This window comes from Trachemys scripta, chromosome 11 (assembly GCF_013100865.1).
Source record: "Trachemys scripta elegans isolate TJP31775 chromosome 11, CAS_Tse_1.0, whole genome shotgun sequence".
In the NCBI taxonomy this organism is placed as follows: domain Eukaryota; kingdom Metazoa; phylum Chordata; order Testudines; family Emydidae; genus Trachemys; species Trachemys scripta.
In genome coordinates this window covers 18796950-18821414 of record NC_048308.1, presented here as the reverse complement: position 1 = coordinate 18821414, position 24465 = coordinate 18796950, and the positions used below count along the sequence as shown (strand labels likewise).

The 24465-nt window shown below is 44.6% G+C and overlaps 1 protein-coding gene across 1 annotated transcript in view; it reads left to right on the top strand.

Moving 5' to 3' along the window:
- LOC117885140 (von Willebrand factor D and EGF domain-containing protein-like) overlaps window positions 1–24465 on the top strand; it is a 263371-nt gene that overhangs the window by 212012 nt on the left and 26894 nt on the right. The window contains exons 23-26 of the mRNA XM_034786325.1: window positions 7184–7279; window positions 8069–8164; window positions 8967–9062; window positions 11582–11677. Of these exons, the coding sequence (XP_034642216.1) occupies window positions 7184–7279; window positions 8069–8164; window positions 8967–9062; window positions 11582–11677 (384 nt within the window). The remainder of the gene's footprint in view (window positions 1–7183; window positions 7280–8068; window positions 8165–8966; window positions 9063–11581; window positions 11678–24465) is intronic.

Here is a 24465-nt window from a genome sequence, read left to right as displayed (position 1 = left end):
TCCAGGCAAACAAACAAAGCTTAAACTTGGTCTTCGTAATAATTTTAAAAACAATCCTAGCTGCCTATTTAATTTTAAAAACAGCCAAAAATATCCACCTCCCTTTCCATTTCTTATAAGGAGTCTTTAAGTTTAAATCTCCTCAGTATGATAGATATGCTTGCTTTGATCTGCTTAGCTCTTGGAAGTCCCGGGGCTCCAGGTTGCTGGCCCCATGCTGCCTGGGGTCCCTAGGTACAGCTCTGTCTGCCATTAGGGAATTTTTTCCCAAGAACCCCCGTAACATTTTGTGAAGAACCCCTAGGGTTCTGCACTAGATATACTCTTTGGCTCAATTCTGTGCTGAAAACTACACAAGTAACCAAGGGTAGAATCTGTCCGTTACTATCTAACTCAGCAATCATTTTTATGTGTTTTATTGGTTCTTGTAACTTTTATTCAGTTATTTTATTAGCTGTTTGTCAAAATCCATGTGGAAGGAATATGGAATGTACAGCTCCCAACACATGCCCCTGTAAGATTGGATACACTGGATACAACTGCTATATAGGTACAAAGTGTCTTAGATTTCATCGTATAATCTATATTTTCTTCAGCTGAGTCTTCTACTATCCACATAGATGTGACTAAAGGGGAAAAAAGACAGTTGCTTAGGGCCAGTTTTACAAAGGTACTTATGCACCTAAAAATGCAGGATTTTGTGGGATTTACAAAAACATCTAGGTGAATTAGGTGCTTAATTCTCACTGACTTTGAGAATCTGTCCTCTAGCCACCAACCATGGTTTGGGATATGAAAAGGATGAAATATTTACTCAAGGTGATTCTTGCACACACACAGAGTGGTCGAGGTGGTATTTGAATCTGGGACAGAAAAGAATATTTTTCCAGGGTATATTGGAAAGGACTATGTGCCAATGGGGGTTTCAGCCTTAGACTCATAGAATATTAGGAGTGGAAGAGACCTCAGGAGGTCATCTAGTCCAACCCCCTTATCAAAGCAGGGCCAACACCAACTAAATCATCCCAGCCAGAGTTTTGTCAAGCCGGGCCTTAAAAACCATTAAGGATGGAGATTCCTCCACCTCCCTAGGTAACTCATTCCAGTGCTTCACGACCCTCCTAGTGAAATAGTTTTTCCTAATATCCAACCTAGACCTCTCCCACTGCAACTTGAGACCAGTGCTCTTTGTTCTGTCATGTGCCACCACTGAGAACAGCTGAACTCCATCCTCTTTGGAAACCCCTTTAAGTAGTTGAAGGCTGCTCATAAGGATCATCAGTATGATTAGCTGAATACTTCTCCTGCCCAAATATTCCATTTCCTGTGATTGTGTGTAGGTGGTCTTGGGCATTGGTGGACCTCAGTCCTTTCTATCTGTTGTTTGGGGCCCAATCCAAGATGTGCGTTAGCTCACTATGATACTTTGGCTTAATGAAGCTGACTATAATTTTTTTTAAAAGATTGATGCTTTTATTGTTGCTTTTTTGATAAATGTGCTAGATGCTCATAAATACTTTTTACAAATAGAAATGAATAAAATACTCTTCTTAAATGCAGTATATCCTGACCAAAGACAAACGTACTGTACTAGGAATGTTGAGTTTGATTCAATGCACATTGAAATCAGTGGGATTCTTTCCATTTACTATAATGGGAACTGTATTGGGCTCTACCATGACAAACAGATTGCCAATCTAAAAATCTATACTTGTCACTTATACATTTTTGTTATACACCTTCACTGTATCTTCTTTCTCTATGTGCCCTAAATTCAAACAAAGGCTTCAATCCATTTTTATTCAAATGGAAAATTGTGGTGTTGGATGCTGGCCAGATTACTCTTTTTTTTTTTTTTTTTCTTTTTTCGTGTGCGTATTCAAACCTTATCTCTACCTATCATAGGCTTGTTCTAGTCATCTGTGTTGGAAGAGAAATAATTTTACAATTTTTACAGTAAACAGTTTCTAATGATGGTCTGTTCTGGTGTTGCTTAGTTCTCTCAAATGCTGAAACAGAATAGTACATAAGTGAAATCAAACATGGACCCTTGATTTACTTGAAAGTATGCAGGTCTGCAAGTCATAGTATGTACAGGCTGCATATCCATTTCCTAGAGTTTAAGTAACAAGTCTATAACATTTAAGCAATTTGTAGAACTGAGTCTCAAAATGTGCACAGTCCCTGATATTTGCAGGTATTCCAAAGGGTATAGCGGCAAGACCTGTAAAAATGGTATGATCTCATTTTAAAATAAAAATTAAACACAATGAAAGTACTTTCAGAGGTGAGGGTTGTGGTAGATTGTTTCTTTTAAAAAAATCTGATGTTCATAGAAAACACTAATAACATCTCAACTTCTCATCTTTGGGTTTTAAATTATAAATATTATATAAATTTGACAGCAAGATTGACTATTTGTCACAATAGTTCTCTCCTTACTGAAATTTTATGCCATCCGAAAAGGTTTTAAACAAAAAAATCACTCTGATACTTTTGTACAATTTATAAAATGTTTGTGGGAAATTGTGTTTCCTAATATAGAGCAAATATGTTTTAGAAAAGAATTTAAAACACACATTGTATTTCTATTACTGAGGGAATGGCCTACTAGATGCATTTCTTATACTACGTGATAGCGCATGCTCTCTTTCTCTCTCTCTCTGCAGCTAACATGCTGTTTTCACCTTCTGCTTCTCTCCAGCAGCAGAATTTCTTTAACCTATATTTAATATTAAAATGTCACAATAAGTGTAAAATGTTTTGACATCACAAACAGCATGTTTTTTCCACAGTTCAAATACATCTTAAAATGTGGAAAGGGCAGGACGAAGGAAGTCCACTGAAGTGGACATAATTACTTGATGTCTTTCATGCAAAATACACAGTGAAAGAAGGAATAATACATTTGAACGTCACTTAGTTTAAATTGCCTGTCATAGTACTTGGTCACACAAATTTTATGTAACCATCTTCACACATGAAATAAAGCACATGGTCATGTACTTTAAAATCATGGTGCACTGCTGCCTGTCTTTAGACACCTGTGTGTCCAGAAAAGTGTATAGTTTTCGAACATGGTTCATTCCTGATTAATAAAGAAAATCTTGTATGCAAATGCTATCCCTGTGTTGTAGTCTTTCAAATGCACATGCATACAGTAGATTGACTAATGCAATGGCTCCTAGTTTCCAAGCTATAAGACTCCCATTGACTTCCATAAGCTTTGGATCAGGCTGTTACAGTCCAGAGATATGGGTTGCTATAGTTACTTAACATAATTTAGGATCAATGCCAAATATCTTTTCTTTATAAATATCCATTATTTCCCTCGTCTGCTTCCTCAAAGTATAATTATATTCAGTAGAACAAGTTACTCTAGAATCATGAAAATCCAGCAGTATGAGACACCATGAGTTACTCCAATAGCTATCATAGGGGAATGAATTAGTTCAGATAAAGTTTGGGAAAGATTTATTTGCTAAACTTAAACTAAAGCTACATAAACCTCTTCAGATGTTTGAGAAAAGTTTGACTCTCCCCCCCACACCTCCCCCTATCCCAGGCCCCTTTTCAATCACCTCTGCACTTCCTGATTTCAGCCAAGCCTGGAATTGCAAATGTTGACACCAATGGAGTTGTGCACTCTTACATCAACACTGAATTTAGCTTCATGTCACAGTTTACATGCATAGTATGGTCCCAAAGCAAATCAGCTAAGCTCTTCAGTCTTACGGATTTCAAATTCATAAAACTATATTAATGCAGTATTGAAGGCTGCATAGTTAAAAAATCACAAGAAATCAGGAAATGTAAACATTAAGATTGCCATTTGCAACTACATAACTAATTAATCTGAGCAAAATGTAACCCTATAGCTTTGAGATACTGTAACTACGTAAATAAACACAAATGCACTCCATAAAAATAAACTTAATTTCCTAAATAGCCTGTTGAGAGACTTATTAAAGGTTTTTGAAAGTCCAAATAAGTTATGCCAACCACTTCTCCTTTATCAATTCTTTTTCATGACATGGTCAAAAGAATTCTAATAGAGTAGAGACACTTTATTTTCCTTTACAGAAGTCTTGTTTATAATGTTATATCATGACATGCACTATCAAGACAATTAGTTTTTTGTTGTTTGTTAACTGCTATTCCTTATCTCCTGTTTTAAAAGTTCCAGTAATCCATTCAGATAGCAAAAACAAGACTATGATTTAGATGACCAATCACAATCCTAAACTGAAAAAATGATCTAGTTATTCAGTGAATAGTTACGATTGATAAATATACTTGCAGAAATCAGGACAGTCCACGTACCATTTACAAATGGAACAAGGACACGTTTGTTGTTTAATATATTGGTACTTGGCCATACAACTAATTCTTCATAAAATCCATATACTGGCAGTGGAATTGGCTTCATTATGTTAAAACGGATGCTAAGTATTTGCTTACTGATATGCCTTTTTATATCTGTACTATAAATCTGAGGCATTATCATTTTTCAGCAATTCTCTAAAGATCTATTGATCTTAGAAATTTGGAATTAAAATTTTCCCCAAACCGTTTATCATACCCATGAGCCTCTGTAGATCTCTTTATGTTTAGGAATTGGTGTTTCAAGAAGTGCTTTTATTTTATCTGGGTCAGAAATTAATCCATCTTTGTTCAACTTTTTTCCACTACAGATACATTAAAAAAATGTCCCAAGATTATGTATTTCACACACTAAATGCATAATTTGCCTACATCTTTCATTGTGTGTAAGGACTTTTGACCAAATTAAATAATCATCCAGTACAACTTCAACACCAACGATATGCATTAAAATACCTCAGGAGCAGAACTAATACCAAATACCATTCATTTAAATTGTTAGTGTCAAAGTGGTTTATTAAAATCACTTCCTTAGAGTATGCCTTCTCTAACTTTTATTACCAAAATGCATGTCCTACATCTGACATGGAATATTTTTTGCTTCTGAGCACTTAGTTGCCACTTAAAATTTTTTGAAAGGATAATGTTCACATTACGGCTTTATGTAAATCATGTGAATCCCTGCAGCTTGTGGATCCATCTATACTTTATTTAGCCTTCCAGTTGCACAGGCTGAGTGTGTGTATCTTTTCAATACCTAATTCACTTTATTTCATGTTATATATTTTTTTCTTGTCAGCTGGATCACAGCAGTTAATGATTTGTTAGTCTTCATGTGCTATTCTCTATCCAGATATCTTAGGTCTAGGAAATCATCTCAAATGTCTCTCATTATGCTTTCGGTCTACTTTTTATGTAATTGTGTGGTGTGTACACCCAACATTTTTAAGATAACTTGGTGGCATAATTTTTCAGACCCAGCATAAGTGGCAGGTGCCCATTTATCTTTTGAAAAGGTATTGTCAAGTGTTACTGGTTTTAAGAATAAGTTGTAACAATTACTTTCCCTTCTAGTAGTACTTTATTCTCTGAATGTGGAAGAAGCTTTGTTTTAGATTTAGGTAGTTATATATTATATATTTTCCTTGGAATAACATTGCGTTATCTTCATATCCATTTTAACAGATACAACTCTGCCATTAACGTTTAGATTTGTGGACCAACCTGCTGTTTCTTCTGTACTCCATGTACTTACAGAATGATCTAAATCAATGCCTTGCTGTTTGCCAAGCACGTGGCTACATTCATTTTTAATTGTGTGATGTATTTCCTCTTGGGTTAAATTCATCCCTCAAAAGTAGTGGGTCCCCAAACTGTGGGGCAGCTCCCATAAGGGGGCACAGAGGAACATTTGGTGGGGGCACGGGGGGGGCAGGAGAGCCCCCACAGGGGGAAGCGCCACTCAGCCCCGCTCTGCCCCCAACTTCCCTCTGGCCCCAGCCTTGGTCCCAGCCATGGCCTCAGGCCACGGCCCCACTCCCAGCTGCGGCACCCGGCTCTGATTGTGGCTCTGCTCACGGCCACGGCCTCAGCTCTTGCCCTGGCCCCAGCCCCGGCTCCTGGTCCCAGCTACGGCTGGGTGGGGAGTGGACGGATAGATTACATTACGAGTAAGTTGAGACGTGACAGAAAAAGTTTGGGGACCACTGCTCTAAAGAATGCATAAGTGGGAACTAAGTGGTACATAGGCCTTGTGCTGGTCCTCTGTACGGGGTGAATTTCCCCACTAGCATATAGAAATTTTAGATTTCAGTAAACTTTTTAAATCCTATTTTGGATTCCTCTTATTTCTAGCTTTTCCCTTTGAAATCATGCCATATTTACTAGCAGCTTATTTTATACAGTTACTGGGAGCCTGAATCTACATGTCAACATTTCAGGGAGTTTCCTGCAGCATTCTGCTTCTGACTAGTCATTTGTATTCCACGTATAAACCTCAATTTTATTGAATCACATAGTTCCCTAAACTCACGTTTACTATTTAAACTGGCTCATAATAGCCTTCATTTCAGATAAAAACCCACCGTCTCGCACAATGATGTTTTTCTGGAGTTGCAGTACTTCCCAAGTTTATCTATGATTTGTACCATATGCTTCCTCCTCTTCTTCCTTCGGAAGAAAGCCATGGCATGCTACAATATCACATCCTGTGGAGAAATGTACTGCCTATGGTTTAGTTGCTCTCTCTGCAGACCCCACATTGCTGATTAAAAATTCAAAAACTATTGCTTAAATGGAGAGCATTTGCTACAAAATTTCCTTGCAAAGCCATTGCACTTGGAGGAAGTAATTACTCCTTCTTTGGTTCAGTACAGCTCTGACACCATATCATGTTTACTGAGCATTCGCAGGTCTAGAAGAAATACCAAATACTTTTTCATATTAACTACACAAACAGTCTGTTCACTCCGAGTCTTCTAAAACATTTAAAAGTATCTAGTTCAAAATGTGTATGTCAAGAGGCTTACCATGGGAATTAATATGCTGGTCACTCCCATAGTAGTATTATATCATATTTGCATTGTTACTCCCGTATTATTAAGGTGATACCTGTTTTTCCCACATAATGGAATTGTAAGCAGCCACTTTGTAGAATATTTTAAAATAATAATGATATTGTAGGAAATCAAAAAGTAGTGAGTATTGGGCTCATAAATGCATAGAGCTCCTTTGGTCAGTCTATTATGTAGTATATTAAGTTGTGTTCCTTTCTACACTTGTCTAATTGTGATTTGTATAGTGTTGTGTGATCCACCTTGTGAGCATGGAGGAACCTGTGTGGCTCAAAATAGATGTTCCTGTGCTTATGGATTTGTTGGTCCGAGATGTGAAACAAGTATGTATAAGTCTATTTAGTCTTTCACCCCCATTTTGGCACTTGCAGAAAATTATAAAACACAAAAAGCCTATATTTTTCCTCAAAATTATGATTGAATAAAGCAGGAAAATTGAAGTATAATATATGTAATGCACTGGCTAAACCATTTCTTGGAATATGTTTTCCAAAAGTACATTTGTGTTATGTAAAAATATGCACATCTGTATCAATATTTGTTACATAAAAGCACCTATGGTCAAAAAAGCTTTATTTACAGTAACGATTATGAAATGCAAGGTTGTGTGAGTGAATACAGTAATACTAATTTTAAGAATACAAACAGGCAAGCTTCGCTGTTAAGATTCATGTTATTGTGCTAAACAAGTTACAAAATAGGTTCAATATACAGAACATCGGGGTGGGGGTGGGAGAAACCAGCCTTCAAAACACTTTATATTAGTTGAATGGCAAAACATATATTACAGTTTCATAACTGTAGTCCTTGCATCTGATTTAAATATAAGGTTGCCTTGACAGGAAAATAATTTTAGCTCTGCAGCAGAATAGTTGAGATACATAAAAGTTAAGAATTTTAGATGCAAGACGTTGTCAAAAATGTGAATGATAAAAAAAAACCCAAAGGGACAAATTCTGCTCTCAGTTTTACCAGCATAAATCCAGAGTAATTCTTTTAGTTGCAGTGGAGTTGCTGCTGCTGAATTTGTATCCGTATTACTGATAGCAGAATCTGGCCCTAATCCTTTGCATGTTTAAATTTACCCTTGAAATCAATTGCTTATTTTGCAGTGATATGCAATAGACATTGTCATAATGGTGGGAAATGTGTGTCACCAGATGAGTGCAAATGCAAAACTGGATGGAGCAGTCCTTCTTGTGAAACAGGTAAACATTTAGAAAGCATTGGTGTCTCATGCATTCATTTCTCTACCTGAAATCCATGTGATTTGCACAATATGCTGATCATACTGGGAATTACTACAGGAATTAATATAAAAAAATAAATGAGGAACTAGTACTGAGCATGTAAATATGAAAGAAGAAAATGTCTTTTAGCAATGGAGAATGCACATTTTGATTTTGTAGGTGATTGTTTCAGAAGCCATGGTAGCCTCTCATCCAAACTATAGTTTCATATTTTTCCAGCATACTACAACTGCATTTAAATTAATCTGAAATATCCTAGTGACCCTTAATTTCTTTAGACACTTAGCACTTGCGATAATGTAATTCTTATGAAACAAACTATTACTGTGACATACTGAAAGACAAAAGAGTTAGAAAGGAAAAGCTATTTTAAACGGCCACTATACTTTGAAAAAGTATAAACTTTAAAAATCTTGGGCAAGATACTAAAGTCAAAGCAAATGAATTGTGCAAATCATGGATAGACATCTGAAATAAACTATTAAAATATTTCTTTAATCCCACAGGATCCCCAAATGCTTTACAGCTATGCTAAGGCATCACTGAAATCCAGCCACTGCTAGGACAGCCAATACACTACACAGCAGACTTGCTAGACAAATGGGACATTTTTGCTAGCATTGGGGAAAACCTCTGTCCAAATGAAGTGTGCTAGGATATTTTTCAGATTATGCAGAAGCAAAGAGAGCCCAACTCCTAATATTTTAAAACTAAAAGAATGAGAGTAACTGATTTTGATTGAATTTCTATTTATATCCAGCTATCTGTAGCCCTGTTTGCCTAAATGGTGGAATCTGTGTACGCCCAAGTACCTGTGCTTGTCCTTATGGCTTCTATGGACCCCAGTGCCAAACTGGTAAGAAAGTTCAATATATCACATGGATAGTAGATTCAGGCTTTAATGGATATGGTAAGTGATAAAGACTATTTAAATGTTTATCCGACTTTATGCGGTACATATTATACCCAGGAATTTGGTTTGTCAACTCCATCCATGCCATTTTCCTGTTATAGTACATTGGAAATCTGCATACAAGTTTTTTTTTAAAGGAGTTGTTATTGGACTAAATAGTTATGTATTGCTGAGAACTAAACAATTCATCTGAAATTAATTTGAGCAAGTCATGACAGAATTAACATCTAATTAATAACTTTAACATACAGCTCTGCTCTAACATGTATTTATGTTTTTCAAAAAAAGGGATCACCATCTTACTCTATAGTGAACTTGATTTAGAGCAAGGTGCATCTCAAACCAAAAATTGCAAATATTTCTGTGAAATTTAACAAACAAAAACCTTTTTCTGCACATCAAGAATACTTAGTCAAACATTTTCTGCAGACAGCAGCAGAGTGCAACTTTTGCTAATAGGCAGAGATCATAGGCCATTGATGCTGCAATTAGTGGATCAATAGTTAAAACTTCTCTCTTATCTCCTTCCTTTGACAAAGACCTGAGCACACCAAGATATATGCCCATGAGTGTGCTTCCATTAGTTGTCATGCTATATGCATCCTGTAGAGTTACACAAAAATGCATCTTTCAAGTTCTCTTCTATTTCGAGCATGCTAAGGTTCTTAAAAGGGTGAAAAATCTCATCTCCTCAAGGATGTCCTCTCCCTTAGGGAGTTAAAATGATGAGCACCCATAAAATTACTATGGTTTTAACCAGGGGTGAAAATAGAAATATGGACTTACAGGTACGGAGCTGGGTTGGGGCCAGCACTGGTCCCTGGAAGGGGGGGGGCCTCAGGCAGAAGGGATGGGGGGTCAGAGCCAGCCCCAGCCCGCCCTGTCCTGTGCCCTGCCCTCCCCTCCCCCGTTGGGGTAGCAGGGGCAGCCGGGGGCTCCAGCAGCAGTTTAAAGGGCCCAGGGCTCAGCCGCCCCGGCCCTTTAAACCGCTGCTGGAGCCCCCAGCTGCCACTGCTACCCCAGGGCTCCGGGGGCTATTTAAAGGGCCCAGGGCTCCCCTGGTTCTACTGCCCCAACCCTTTAAATAGCCCCCGGAGCCCTGGGGTAGCGGCAGCGGGGCTCCGGCAGCTATTTAAAGGGCCCAGGGCAGTAGAGGCAGCGGGAGCCCCAGCCCTTTAAATAACCCCCGGAGTCCCGCTGCTACTCCAGGGCTCCAGCAGTGGGGCTCTGGCGGCAATTTAAAGGGCCTGCTGGGAGCCCCAGGGCCTTTAAATTGCCGCCCCGGTACGGTGCACCGGCTCTTGCCAGTACGCCGTACTGGGGCATAGTGGCTTACTTTCACCTCTGGGTCTAACGCTTATTGATTTCCCAAATAATTTACACTGGAGAGCATTGGAACTGCTCGTGGTTTGGTTCTAATTTGCAGGGATAGGGGCGGTATGTAGCATCCTGCTTTAGCAAACTTGTCCCTCCCCACTTCCCTTCCCCCTCCCAGGTTCATTGTCCCAGATTTACAGGAAGAAAGACAAGATGCAAGGGTTTATTTAGGCTGCTGTGTTATTAACTTAACTCATCTGGGAACTGTGTTATTAACTTAACTCATCAAGGAACTATCCAGCAGTAATTCACACAGTACAGGTCATGATTTCTTCCATACTTGTTTCCAAATATTTGAGGGCTGCTATCAGCCCCCCACTCCTCCAAACCTGGTCTCAGCCCCTTGCTTTGACCCAATCACCCTCCCCTCATTTGAAGGTTAAGGAGCTGGGGAAAGGGAGTTGTCTCCTCACTGTATGAGACATATGAAGCCCCAACCCTATTCCCCAGTTTCTTTAGGTGATGCCTTCTCTCAGTCCATTTCCAACTCTGGTTTACCAGGGAACCAGACCTCCTATGGAATGAGCACTGGACACCTGCCACAAGAAGGTGCCAGCAATTATCTTGGTTGCCTCCCGCCACCCGGAATCAAATTCCCAGATAGCTAACAATTCCTTCCTTAACAAGGGCCAAAAATATATCCTCTCCCCCATCAGAGAGGTTGCCCCTGATCCAGGCATGAAAGAGGACTCCATCTGAAGGGATAGGGCACATATAGCTTTCAAAAGTTGCACCCATGGACAATTGCTTACCTTAGCCCTCCTCCAGCTACCACCTCAGGTGATGCTTCCTTTTCTGCCCCCAACCAAAGGAGGTCAGGATCTTTAATGGAACCAGACACTTTTGTTCCCATTGACCGGAGAATGCCCCATTCCCATTGAGATTACAGGAGTTGCATTTCCAACAGAAGTGCCACTCTTAACTGGGAGAGTAACACTGGAATGAGTTAAACACTCTCTCTCACAAAGTTATCCTATTTTTCAAAGGACAGTGGCACATTTACGGGTTTGATTTCAATCCAATTTTAAAAATTTTGAAACCATGATGCTAAATTGACCTAGAGTTCTTCGCTTTCATTTTGTTAGCTCTTTGCCATCCTCCTTGTAAGAATGGCGGCCACTGTGTGAGAAACAATGTGTGCACCTGTCCTGAGGGTTATGCTGGAAGAAGGTGTCAGAAAAGTAAGCTATATCATTTCCCTATTTCTTTCCAAACATCTTCTGCTTCAGAAATGTGTTTTTCTCAAGGGATGTATTTCCCTCCCATGCACGTTAAATAGAACATTTAACTTGTATTAATGCTCTAATCTTCAATTTTTATACCATGGCACGTATATCAGTAGCCTATGTACAAAAGACAGAGCATCCCATTTCCGAAGCTTCGCTTGCACTCAGTGCCGATAGGTTAATGAAAATACCATTATGTCAAGCAAACATTAGGAGTGTTTTGCTGGAGTCCTATCTCTAAATTTAAATACAGCTAGATTGAGTCGTACAGTCAGTATTCTGAGATGACTTAATTATTTTTCATTAAATTTACTGCAAGAGAAAATTAAAGCCAAAGCCATATCAGGTGATTGGGATCCCTAAAAATGTCAAAACACCATTCCTTCTAGCTTAATTAATACAGTTGGTTAATAATGCGTTTTGCTTTTCCTTTTGTTCCTATCACGTTCAAATCCCTCTTCAACTCCACACAGCTATTCATGTTTGAGGCTTTTATTCTTAAGGGGTAATTTGTTATTTTGGTATTTTTACTGATTCTACTGCACTTTCCAGCATCTGTCATCCAGGGAGCTTAAGGCAGGTAGGTGAAAATTTATTTTTTCCCCCCTTAACCAGGTTGAAATTCTCAAAATGAGAGCTGTGAAAACAACTGCTTTTGGCAGGAAGAACTTGTAAGTTTTCAGAGCACTTTATTTTTCACACACATGGAGACAAAAAGCCAGTGAAAAATTCCTTCCAGCTACAACAACTCTCTCAGTCCCCATACTGAAGCTTTCCTTCCCTTCAGCTGAGAGAATTGTGATGCACAGTTCCTGCCTGGCTGCAAAATACACAATTGAATAGTCTATTCTGGCAGGAACAATCTGGAGGGAAGATCTCGGGGGGGGGGGGGGGGGTACCTTATGTTCGGCATCTTGTTTTTGAGGTCAGAGTACATTAGAAAAGTGCTGTTTCTAGCTTAAAGTACGCTACCATTCCTCAAGACAGATCAGCAGAAAAACAGTGGATAATGATTGCAGCTTTAGGGAAGCCTTTTCCTAAGTTGTCTAACTGCTACCAACCCACACAATAATTTCTTTCTACTTAAGCTCTTTTCAAGAAGCGTACAAAGTTTTGCTGCCCACCTGGTAGCCACTAACCAGTGTAACAAAATTTTCAGTGACTATCAAAATATTCTTGTCCCATTTTAGCCAAGTAAAATCTATTCCTCCATTCTACTCCAGTAACCAGCAATTAACTGTCTGTTTTATTTGGCTTAATATCCTATGAGATTAAATTAAGGACATTCATTGAGGAATACAGAGATAAGTACAAGGAATTATTTCCATGTCTACATGCTGCTGAATGGTCACTGATTGCTAACAAAATTCACATTTGGTGTGTTGTTGTTTTTTCCTGTTTAGACAGGTCTGCACACATTTCATAAATTTGTTATTCATAATAGTTCAACACATATGGACCTATGGGTTCTTCTTCGAGTGCTTGCTCATATCCATTCCATTAGGTGTGTACGCGCCGCGTGCACGATCGTCGGAAGATTTTCTACCCTAGCAACACCGGCGGGTCGGCTGTGGAGGCCCCTAGAGTGGCGCCTTCATGGCGCTGAATATATACCCCAGCCGACCCGGCGCCCCCTCAGTTCCTTCTTACCGCCCCTGACGGTCGTTGGAACTGTGGAGCGCGGCATAGCTGTTCTCCACTCTCCCTAGCTTACTTAGTTATTCGCAGTTGTAGTTATAGTTATAGTTCTAGTGTTTATAGTTAAATAGTTAAATAGTTTTTAAAAGTTGTTATAGTTGTTATAGTAGTCCAGGGGATTAAGGGGGTCGTCTCCCCCTTTCTCCCCTGGCCGCAGGCCCGGGCTCATGCCCAACGCTCCCGGCTTCAAGCAGTGCGCCTCCTGCGCTAAGCCTATGCCCACGAGCGACCCGCACGACTCCTGTCTGAAGTGCCTGGGAGAGTCCCATCAAACAGATAAGTGCAAGATCTGTAAGGCCTTCAGACCAAGGACCAAGAAAGAGCGGGACTTTCGGCTCCGGCAACTCCTGATGGAGGCGGCACTTAGTCCGGACACTCCCTCTACAAGCCAGGCCCCGGCACCTAGCGCCTCGGTGCGCAGTGCCCTGGCAGCACCGGCCATGCCGACCATGCGAGTGGTGTCGGACAAGCCTCCCCGGCACCGGACCTCGTCGGCACCGCAAGCACAGCAAGTGCCTCGACGCCGGTCATTATCCCCGGGGCATAAAAAAGCCCATAAGACGGGGGCCTCTGTGCCGAAGACGCCGGCTCCCCCAGTGCCGGGGGTAGAGCCGAGCCCGCCGGTGGAGCACCGAAAACAGGTGCCTCCAGCACTGTCGACTCCGGCGCCGAGGCCGTTGAGTCCGGTGCAGATAGCGTCTCCACCGAGACCGGCGGTGATACAACTCCCGTCGACTCCAGAGACCTTCGCGGCGGCGAGAGACTTGATAGCTCTCACGGAGCCGGCACCGCCTCAACCACCGGCACCGACGGCACCGTTGACTCGCCCGGTCCAGTCGAGGGGGAAACCTGCCCTGATGCGCCCTCCATCGCAAGGGCTGGAACCTCGGCACCGGTCCAGGTCCCGAAGCAGGTCCCCACTCCGCTCGCAGTCCCGGCGCCGAATATCACCTCGGCACCGGTCGTACTCGCGGCCAAGATCTTCGTCGCGGCACCGCTCTACGTCTCGGCACCGCTATGATCGTCGGCACCGATCAACGTCGAGACGTAGTTCTCGGCACCGCTACGGTCGACGCTCGACGTCGAGAGGCCGCTCCCGGCACCGGGCATACTCCAGGTCCTCGTCGAGGTCCAGATCCGGCTCCCGGCACCGACGAGGTCATCGGCACCGATCGCGGTCCTGGCACCGTTCGCCGGCACCGCGTAGAGATAGATCATCTCCGGACCGGCACCGTGCGGCACCGCAGCCCACGGGAATCGTTTCGTCTCTCTCGGCACCGCCATGGCCATCAAGATCGGTGTCTCGCTCCTCGGAAGACCTGTCGAGATCGGCATACCCCCCTCAAGGGCAAGCCGAGGAATGGGACTTGGGCCATTGGCAGGAGATGACAGAGGACCATTCTCATGGCCCATCTCACTGGTCGTTTTGGACCCCGTGGGCGTACCACCAGGAGCAAGGGGCTCCAATACTCTCGACCTCTCGCTCGGGTCACTCCGTTAGAAGGGCCCCGGAGTCCACCATCTCTCGGCCTCCGCCAGGGGGCATGGAGGCTTCCGTGTCCACGCCACCCGACGCCATGGACCCAAGCACAGGTGATGCTCCGGCCCAGGAGCAGGGGGACCAGGACCCTCCCTTGGATCCTGTACCACCGGAGGCATCTTCCTCTTCCTCTCCGGATGAGGCAGTGGCGGGCACATCATGTACAGGTCCACCTCCGATAGATCTTCGGGATCACCAGGATCTCCTGCGTAGGATGGCCCGTAATATGGACCTGCAAGCGGAGGAGATAGTGGAGGTGCAGGACCCTATCGTGAACATCCTCGGAGCGGATGCCCCTTCGAGGGTGGCGTTACCCCTGATCCGCACGATACAGGCCAATGCAGCTACGATATGGCAAATGCCTGCCTCTATCCCACCCGCAGCGAGAGGGGTGGAAAGGAAATACTTTGTCCCGTCTAAAGACTACGGGTACTTGTATACCCACCCCCAACCGTGTTCACTGGTGGTGGCATCAGTGAACGCAAGAGAGCGCCACGGTCAGCAGGCTGCAGCGCCTAAATCAAAGGAGGCTAAGCGACTCGATTTGTTTGGCCGTAAAGTTTACTCAGCCGGAGGGCTGCAACTTAGAGCGGCGAACCAGCAGGCGCTCCTGAGCCGCTACAACTTTAACTCCTGGAACTCTATGGGGAAGTTTAAGGAGTTGGTTCCCCAAGAGTCCAGGGAGGAGTTTGGAGCCTTGGTAGAGGAGGGTAAGAAGGTGGCTCGGACCTCCTTGCAGGCCTCCTTGGACATAGCGGACTCGGCTGCGAGGACCCTGGCTTCGGGTATCGCTATGCGGAGGATCTCCTGGCTTCAGGTTTCGGGTTTGCCTCCGGAGCTGCAGCAAACCCTACAGGATCTGCCCTTTGAGGGACATGGATTGTTCTCGGACAAGACGGACTCTCGCCTGCAGAGCCTCAAGGACTCGAGAACAATCATGCGCTCCCTGGGGATGCATGTTGCGGGCCCTCAGCGCAGACCATTTAGGCCGCAGCCTCAGCGCTTCTACCCCCCCCCCCCCCCTCGTCAGAGACAGGACTCGGCCCGGAGGCGAGGGCGAGGTGGTAGAAGAAGGTGGACCGGCCCTCAACCCGGCCAGAACCAGGGGCCACCTAGACTACCTTCAGGCCCCAGGCAGAACTTTTGAAGGTGCGGTCGAGGACGGCGCCCCAGTCATCCCCCAGGATCCAGCCCCCTACTTTCGGGATCGCCTCTCCCACTTCCACCGTGCCTGGTCCCTTATAACTTCGGACCGTTGGGTCCTCTGCACGGTGGAGAGGGGATACGCTATCCAGTTTTCTTCTATCCCCCCCTCCCACCCCCCTTCCCCGTCCCTCTTCAGGGACCCTTCTCACGAGCAACTTCTTATACAGGAGGTTTCTACGCTCCTGGCCTTGGGGGCCATAGAGGAGGTTCCGATAGAGTTAAGGGGCAGGGGATTTTATTCCCGTTACTTCCTGATCCCCAAGTCCAAAGGAGGTCTGCGGCCCATCTTGGACTTGCGCGGACTCAACAAATTCGTAGTAAAGTTGAAGTTCCGCATGGTCTCTTTGGGGGCCATTATCCCTTCCCTCGATCCTGGAGACTGGTTCGCCGCCCTCGACATGAAAGACGCATACTTTCACATCACAATTTACCCACCTCACAGACGCTTCCTGCGATTCGTGGTAAACACGGTGCACTACCAATTTGCAGTCCTTCCCTTCGGCCTATCCTCGGCCCCAAGAGTGTTCACGAAATGTATGGCTGTCGTGGCAGCGTACCTTCGTCGACAAGGGATACAGGTGTTCCCGTACCTAGACGACTGGCTGGTACGTGGTCGCACCAAGGAGCAAGTTCAAGCTCACGTCCACACAATAGTGCACACATTCAACGAGTTGGGCATCCTACTCAACAAGGACAAATCCACTCTAGAACCTACCCAGAGAATAGAATTCATCGGCGCAGTTCTAGACTCCAGACGTGCACAAGCCATCCTGCCAGACAACCGCTTTGGCACCATCAAGAACCTCATTCAAGGGCTCAAGGCCTTCCCAACTACCACGGTGAGGTCGTGCCTCACCCTGCTGGGTCACATGGCTTCCTGCACGTACGTAACCAGGCATGCCAGACTTCGGCTTCGCCGACTTCAAACCTGGGTATCATCAATATACCGCCCACATCGGGACAGCCTGAACATGGTGGTCACGGTCCCGAACTCGGTCCTGACCTCCCTCACCTGGTGGCTAGATCACAATGTGGTCTGCGAGGGGATGCCTTTTCACACCCCACAACCCTCTCTGCACCTGGTCACAGACGCTTCATCTCTGGGTTGGGTCGCCCATCTCAACGAACACCATACCCAGGGCCTGTGGACTACACCCCAGTTAGCCCTACACATCAATGTTCGGGAACTGATGGCGGTACGCCTGGCGTGCCAGGCATTTCTCAATCTCCTACATGGCTGTTGTGTGTTAGTTCTCATCGACAACACCACGGCCATGTTTTACATCAACAAGCAAGGAGGAGCACGTTCGTCAATTCTATGCCAAGAGGCCATTCGCCTGTGGGACTTCTGCATCGCCCACTCAATCCATCTCACGGCATCGTTCCTCCCTGGAGTCCAGAACACTCTGGCGGACCGACTCAGCAGGTCCTTCCGGACGCACGAGTGGTCTATCCGTCCGGACATCATACATTCCATCTTCCAGAAGTGGGGGTTTCCCCAGATAGACCTGTTTGCATCTCGAGACAACAGGAAGTGCCACGTGTTCTGCTCCCTACAAGGTCGAGCTCCGGGCTCCCTCTCGGATGCGTTTCTCCTTCCCTGGAAAGACCACTTGTTTTATGCCTTCCCTCCATTTCCTCTGGTCCACAAGGTACTGCTCAAATTGCGCAGAGACCAGGCACAGGTAATCCTGATCGCTCCAGCGTGGCCGAGACAACATTGGTACACCACACTGTTGGAACTCTCGGTTCAGACACCGATCCCGCTTCCATTATGTCCGGATCTCATATCTCAGGACCACGGCCGCCTGCGTCACCCCGACCTGCAATCACTCCACCTCACAGCGTGGCTGCTCCATGGTTCACCCAGGCAGAGCAGCAATGCTCGCACTCTGTCCAACAGATTCTGCTGAGCAGTAGGAAGCCCTCAACATGCACCACGTACCTGACCAAGTGGAAGCGGTTCTCCTGTTGGTGCGAACAACGAGCCACGTTCCCGTTGCAGGCACCCATTCCTCTCATTTTGGAATATCTCCTCTCCTTAAAACAGCAGGGGTTGGCGATATCTTCAATTAGAGTTCACCTGGCCGCTATATCGGCCTTTCACCCAGGGGAACTCGCGTCCTCGGTATTCTCTAACCCGATGGTCGTTAGATTCCTCAAGGGCTTAGACCGGATGTACCCACAACAACGTCGGCCCGTCCCGACGTGGGACCTCAACCTGGTTCTCTCCAAGCTCACAGGTCCTCCATTCGAGCCACTGGCCACCTGTTCACTTCTGTACCTATCCTGGAAGACAGCCTTCCTCATAGCCATCACCTCAGCAAGGCGCGTTTCTGAACTCAGGGCGCTTACCTCTGAGCCCCCTTACACAGTTTTTCATAAGGATAAAGTGCAGCTTCGTCCACATCCTGCCTTTCTCCCTAAGGTGGTTTCTCCTTTTCATATCAACCAGGACATATTTCTCCCGGTCTTTCATCCTAAACCACATGCCACTCGCCAGGATCAACGTTTGCATTCCCTGGACGTACGAAGGGCCCTGGCCTTCTATATTGACCGCACAAAGCACTTTAGAAAGACGACGCAACTCTTCGTTGCAGTAGCCGACCGAATGAAAGGCTCACCGGTCTCCTCACAACGCCTATCCTCCTGGATTACGTCTTGCATCCGGACTTGCTATGACCTGGCAGGCGTCTCAGCACCGCACCTCACCGCTCACTCCACGAGGGCCCAAGCTTCCTCGACTGCTTTCCTGGCACATGTTCCGATCCAGGACATTTGTAGAGCGGCGGTTTGGTCATCAGTCCACACGTTTACAGCTCACTATGCACTAGTGCAGCAGTCCAGGGACGATGCTGCATTCGGGTCAGCAGTTTTGCACACAGCAATGTCTCACTCCGACCCCACCACCTAAGTTGGGCTTGGGAGTCACCTAATGGAATGGATATGAGCAAGCACTCGAAGAAGAAAAGACGGTTACTCACCGTTGTAACTGTTGTTCTTCGAGATGTGTTGCTCATATCCATTCCAAACCCGCCCCCCGTCCCCACTGTCGGAGTAGCCGGCAAGAAGGAACTGAGGGGGCGCCGGGTCGGCTGGGGTATATATTCAGCGCCATGAAGGCGCCACTCTAGGGGGCTCCACAGCCGACCCGCCGGTGTTGCTAGGGTAGAAAATCTTCCGACGATCGTGCACGCGGCGCGTACACACCTAATGGAATGGATATGAGCAACACATCTCGAAGAACAACAGTTACAACGGTGAGTAACCGTCTTTTGTTCACATATTCCTTGTAGCTAGTATTCAACCATTTGAGCCATCTGACTGGTCACCTAAGACACATGGTATGCTTGCTGTTCCCTGACTGAATGTTCTAACGGTCAAAAGCAGGAGGAGTGTCTGGAGAAATAAGCCCCCAGCCACCTGACCAAAGGACTTTTAGCCTCCAGGCTATGATAAGATGGCAGCAGTGAGCTCCTGGCCCCTTTCCCCCAGGGGTGAAAGTAATATTAAATTCTTACCAGTACGGGGGCCGGCTCTGGCCCTGGAAGGGGCAGGGCCTCGGGCAGAAGGGGCGGGGCTGGGGGTTAGCTTCCCCCAGCCAGCACATCCACACTGCCTGGCCCCCGAGGCTCCCGCAGCTTTTTAAAAAGGCCCGGCAGCGGCCGGAGCCCCGGGCCCTCTTAAATCGCTGGCCTGGGGCAGCTGCCCCTTTTGTCCCGTCCCCACCCCCGTTGGCGGCCCAGGGTGGGGGGCAAAAGGAGCAATGACATTAAAGTGCTGTGGAAGCGCTTTTACGTTGTTGCCCCTTTTGCCTCCCCCATCGATGGCCCTGCTGGTAGCATCGGTGCTTTAACGTGGGCTGCATACGGGCCGGTACCAGCTTCTTACCAGTATGCCGTACCGGCCCACTTTCACCCCTGCCTCCCCCCACCAAAAATCATCTGCTGGGGTGGTTTCGTTGGGAGGCCCCCACTGCAACAGGTTTCAGAGTTAAGATGCATGGAGGCAGTTAATACCTTTGGGGAGGCAGTGTAGCCCAGTGGGCAGGGCAGTTGACTAGAACTCAGGAGATCTGAGGTCAATTCCTGGCTCTGCCAGCCAGTGGCCTGCTGGGTGATCTCAATTTCCCCATCTGTAAAATGGGGATAAGGATACTGACCTCTTTTGAGATGTAAAGATGAAAAGCACTATATGAGAGCTAAATATTATTACTACTGGAGCTATTGTTTCAGGTTGCCTGTACACTCAGGCTGACATCCCTACAGTCACACACAGATCACATGTCCTAATTTTCCTTTCCAGCTATGAGGACTAGAAGTATTTGTAATATTAAATGAACAGTGAGATTTGACCATCACTTGATTCCAGGAGATGTTGCTCCTGTGGCTAGATTGCCTGTTGTTCTGATGCTTTAACCTAATGCTGATTACAGCCTATATTCTTGAGTGTTTAGGAGTCTTATTTTGGGAGAACTTCCATCATTTCAGTGACTCAAAGTGGCTATTTAATTGGAGGTGGTGTATGGGAAGGTGGGACTAAGAATATGGAGGGGGTTGAATAGAAAAGAGAAAGATCACATCACAAAAGTTACACTATCATAGATAAATGTTTGGTGGGGAGGGTTTTCTAAAGCTTTGGCAGACTTTTCTGTTTGCCTCTGAGATGAGAATATAATCCATCTGTGCCCCGGGTGAGGATTTTTTATTTCTTTCAGGATTTATTACTTGCTATAGTAATTGCACAGAGCCAGTGGATATCCTCACACAAAGAATGAGGGGAAAGGAATACTGTATGGCAATAGAAAGGCTGTAATGAGTTACTAGAAAATAAGTTAATTGAGGAGTTAATGATGTAACAATTCCCAATTGCAGACTATCAAGACCTACATGCGTGTCGGTTTGAAGTCAGTTGTGCCAGGTGAGAAAATTGCCTCCTTGCTGGCTTAAATGCCATCAGTACTTTTGGAATGTGTGAGAACACATTGATTGGTGCAAAGACAGTTCAACCAAAATTAGGAATTATGACATCACCAGAATTTCTAAGAGAAAACCATCCATTGGATATGAAGTCCTTTTAATTATGCCTTACAGCCTTAATATAAACTAACAGAGTTACGTTAAACTCTTCCAGGCTTCTAGGGTGTTTTCTCCCAAGTTCTCAAAGTAGATCTATTTCTAGGACCTTATTCTTTCTCTTACACCAGTGCAAATCAGGAATAGTTCCATTAGAATTACACCAGTGTCACACTAATATGAAAAGGATATGCTACCCTTAGTCTGTGTGTAGTGAGTATCTACCTGGGATATTTTAGGAGGAAATATTATTTGTATCAGTTGAAACATGTCAGTGTCCAGCAAGATGAATATACAGTAGGGTTCTAAATCAAATTATTTAAATGAAGAAGTTCCCTGCTGATTAGATAACCACCATCTCCCAAATGAACAAACTCTAAGGCTGGCAGCGAAGATGTTCATTAACCCAGTGTACCATTATTACTCAGATGCTGAAATATTGCCACTGAAATTTTAAATTAAACGGTCAAAATGTAAATGTAAGATAAGAAAAAGCTGCAAAGAGACTCAACCCTAAAACAGATTAAATGGGCTGGAATGTAAATTAAATTGCTTCATTTCCCCTTTCTTCTGCCTTTCCCTTTTCTAGTGCTCACTAAAGCTCCCCTCACACACACGCTTCATAACTGAAAGAAGCTGGGGAAGTCAGTATTCTTGTGATGTAATCAGGGGCAGCTCCAGGCACCAGCCGTGGGGCGGGCGGCGTGCCGGTCGCCGTGGGGGCGGCAATCAGGCTGCCTTCGGCGGCATGCCTGCGGGAGGTCCGCCAGTCCTGCAGCTTCGGTGTTAATTCAGCGGCGGGTACGCTGAAGATGTGGGACGGGCGGACCTCCCGCAGGCATGCCACCGAAAGCCACCTGACTGCCGTGCTTGGGGTGGCAAAATACATAGAGCCACCCCTGGATGTAATCAAGGGTCTTGCTGGTCTACAGAGAAGAAAGGTTGGAGGCAAAGATGAAAATGAGTCCAAACAGTGTTGCGTTGAGAACAGTTTCCCTCTGGGCACCTCCACACCTTGTTTTCGCTGCTTTGGGGCATTTTTCCTTTTCTTGTCAATATTTCAGGTGAAGGACTGAGAAGGAAGTGGCCTTATTTATTGCTGGAAGCTTCAAATTTTCCGTAAAAGGGGACAATGAGAGGAGAGGGGACATAGCAGCCAATCAGAGCGGACATATTTGCAAATTAAATACAAGTTTATATATGGCTTGAATAGTTACCTAATTTATTATTTCACTTCCTGTGTGCTACACCTTTGCATTTCTAAATGAGTCTGCCTGACAGGTACCATTTTGTTAAACAGAGAGGATGCACCATGCCTCCGTCACTCCGACTTTTTCTTTCTTGTTTCCTTAATTTAAAAGGAAAGACATTCAAGTTGCAAGTGTGTGTTTGTTCTTTGTCTAAGCTGACAACAGTTATGTAAATCACACAGTTCTGATTGGCTGAAAGCTGGAATACAGGGATTTGCACCTGTGTTTACTGACAACCGCAGAGTGATTATGCAAACCAGACACCCACAAACAGAGTGAGGAAATGTCAGACCTGACAACAAAATGTACAGTTATGCACCAGTAACTGTAGCAACTTTGTATTCTCACTGGAAGAGAATTCCATTCTGTACAATCAGTCTTACTCACTATAAAGAGGCAAACACTGGCAGTTCCTTTAAATAAAATAGCTTTCATGATCGGCTTTACATCAAACAAACTTACAGCTGCTTCAGTAATAAAGAAAAGCAACACATGCTTTGTTCTATTTCCCTTTAAGGAAAGTGCCAAGTAAAAACAATCCTGGAACTTCACTTCCTTCCTGGGGGCTTTAAACACTATTCATACTGACACCTTACTGAAATTAACAGTAATGAAAATGTTGTAGGATTCCAGATATTTATTACCTATGTTTTGGATAGTTTACTTTAAAAATAATGCTAGCGTGATTAAAACCAATAAAAGGCTTGATCCTCTATTTTTTCTTTAAAGAGAGATTTCCATTTATCCTTTTTAAGCTACCCTCTAATTCACTTCTGGCATTTTCCTTTCTGAACCAAAAAAAGGACACCGCTCCCTCTGGAGCTCATCAGCAAGCAAAGATTATCTGAGAACAACACAACATTCTTCCACCCCTACCCTGGGAACTCCAAACAAATTAGCAACCCAAACTCTAATATCTCTCTTAGCAGTACATCATGTTGCCACTTGTCAAATCTAGGTAACTGGTTGGACAGACAGGTTTTTAAAAATATAGAGACACCCCAAAATTCTGCACATTTCTAATTCTTTCATGAAGTCTGGTAGAAAAATTGGGGCTCAACTCTGCAAACCCATAACCATGAGTCATCACAATGAAGATGGGTTTTTGCATGTTTGGGTCCCAATCTTTGTAGACAACGTTTTTTTTTACTCTAATAGTTCCTGCAGGCAGGATTTATTGTCAAAACACTGCATACAATATAATTCAGTGTTATTCTTCCAACTTTGCTTTCCTCCCCTCTTGATACCATGAGGATGTTGCTTGTCTGAGAGCTAGAGGCAAACTAATTTGGAAATGTGAACCTGTGGGTTTGTGAAATAGCCTTTTGCTAACCACTGTAATATTGTGCAAATCACTCATTTACTGTATCGCATGCTTTCCACGTGGGCCTCTGTAAATTGGAGCCCTATAGATTGTAGAAGCAGGTAGTTTACCAAATTATACTTGCACCAAGTCATTTTTTTGACAATTTGTAGTATATTATCAGGAATATCTCCATTTATTAGGCACAACTGACTGAACACTGTGTCACTGGGACAGAGGAAAAGGAAATGGGGGCTCAATTGTGACTCCTCCGTCATGCCTATGCAGGAGAGTAAATTAGCATAAGGGACCACCTTACTCCCTTGTCCCAGATACTCATATCATAGGTCACAGCACACGAGGGAGAACAATCTCTGCAGTGCTGCTAGGAGGGAGGGGAACAATCGTTGTCACTGATGTGGGTGGAGGGGAGCCAGATATAGGATTCCCCAGAGCAAAGAAGAGAACGGGGACCAGTTTGCATCTGCGGCTCACAATCTCATTGCTGTCTGCTCTTGGGGCAGCAATGCTATGTGCTGCCCCTTATTCACGGTATGTGGCAAAGCCCTTACTAAACATTTTGTTCTCAGATCTACAGATGTGGTTGTTTACATTGACTTTAATAGGAATTCTGAGCATCTAGGGGAGGAAGCTGTCCCTTAATCTGTATA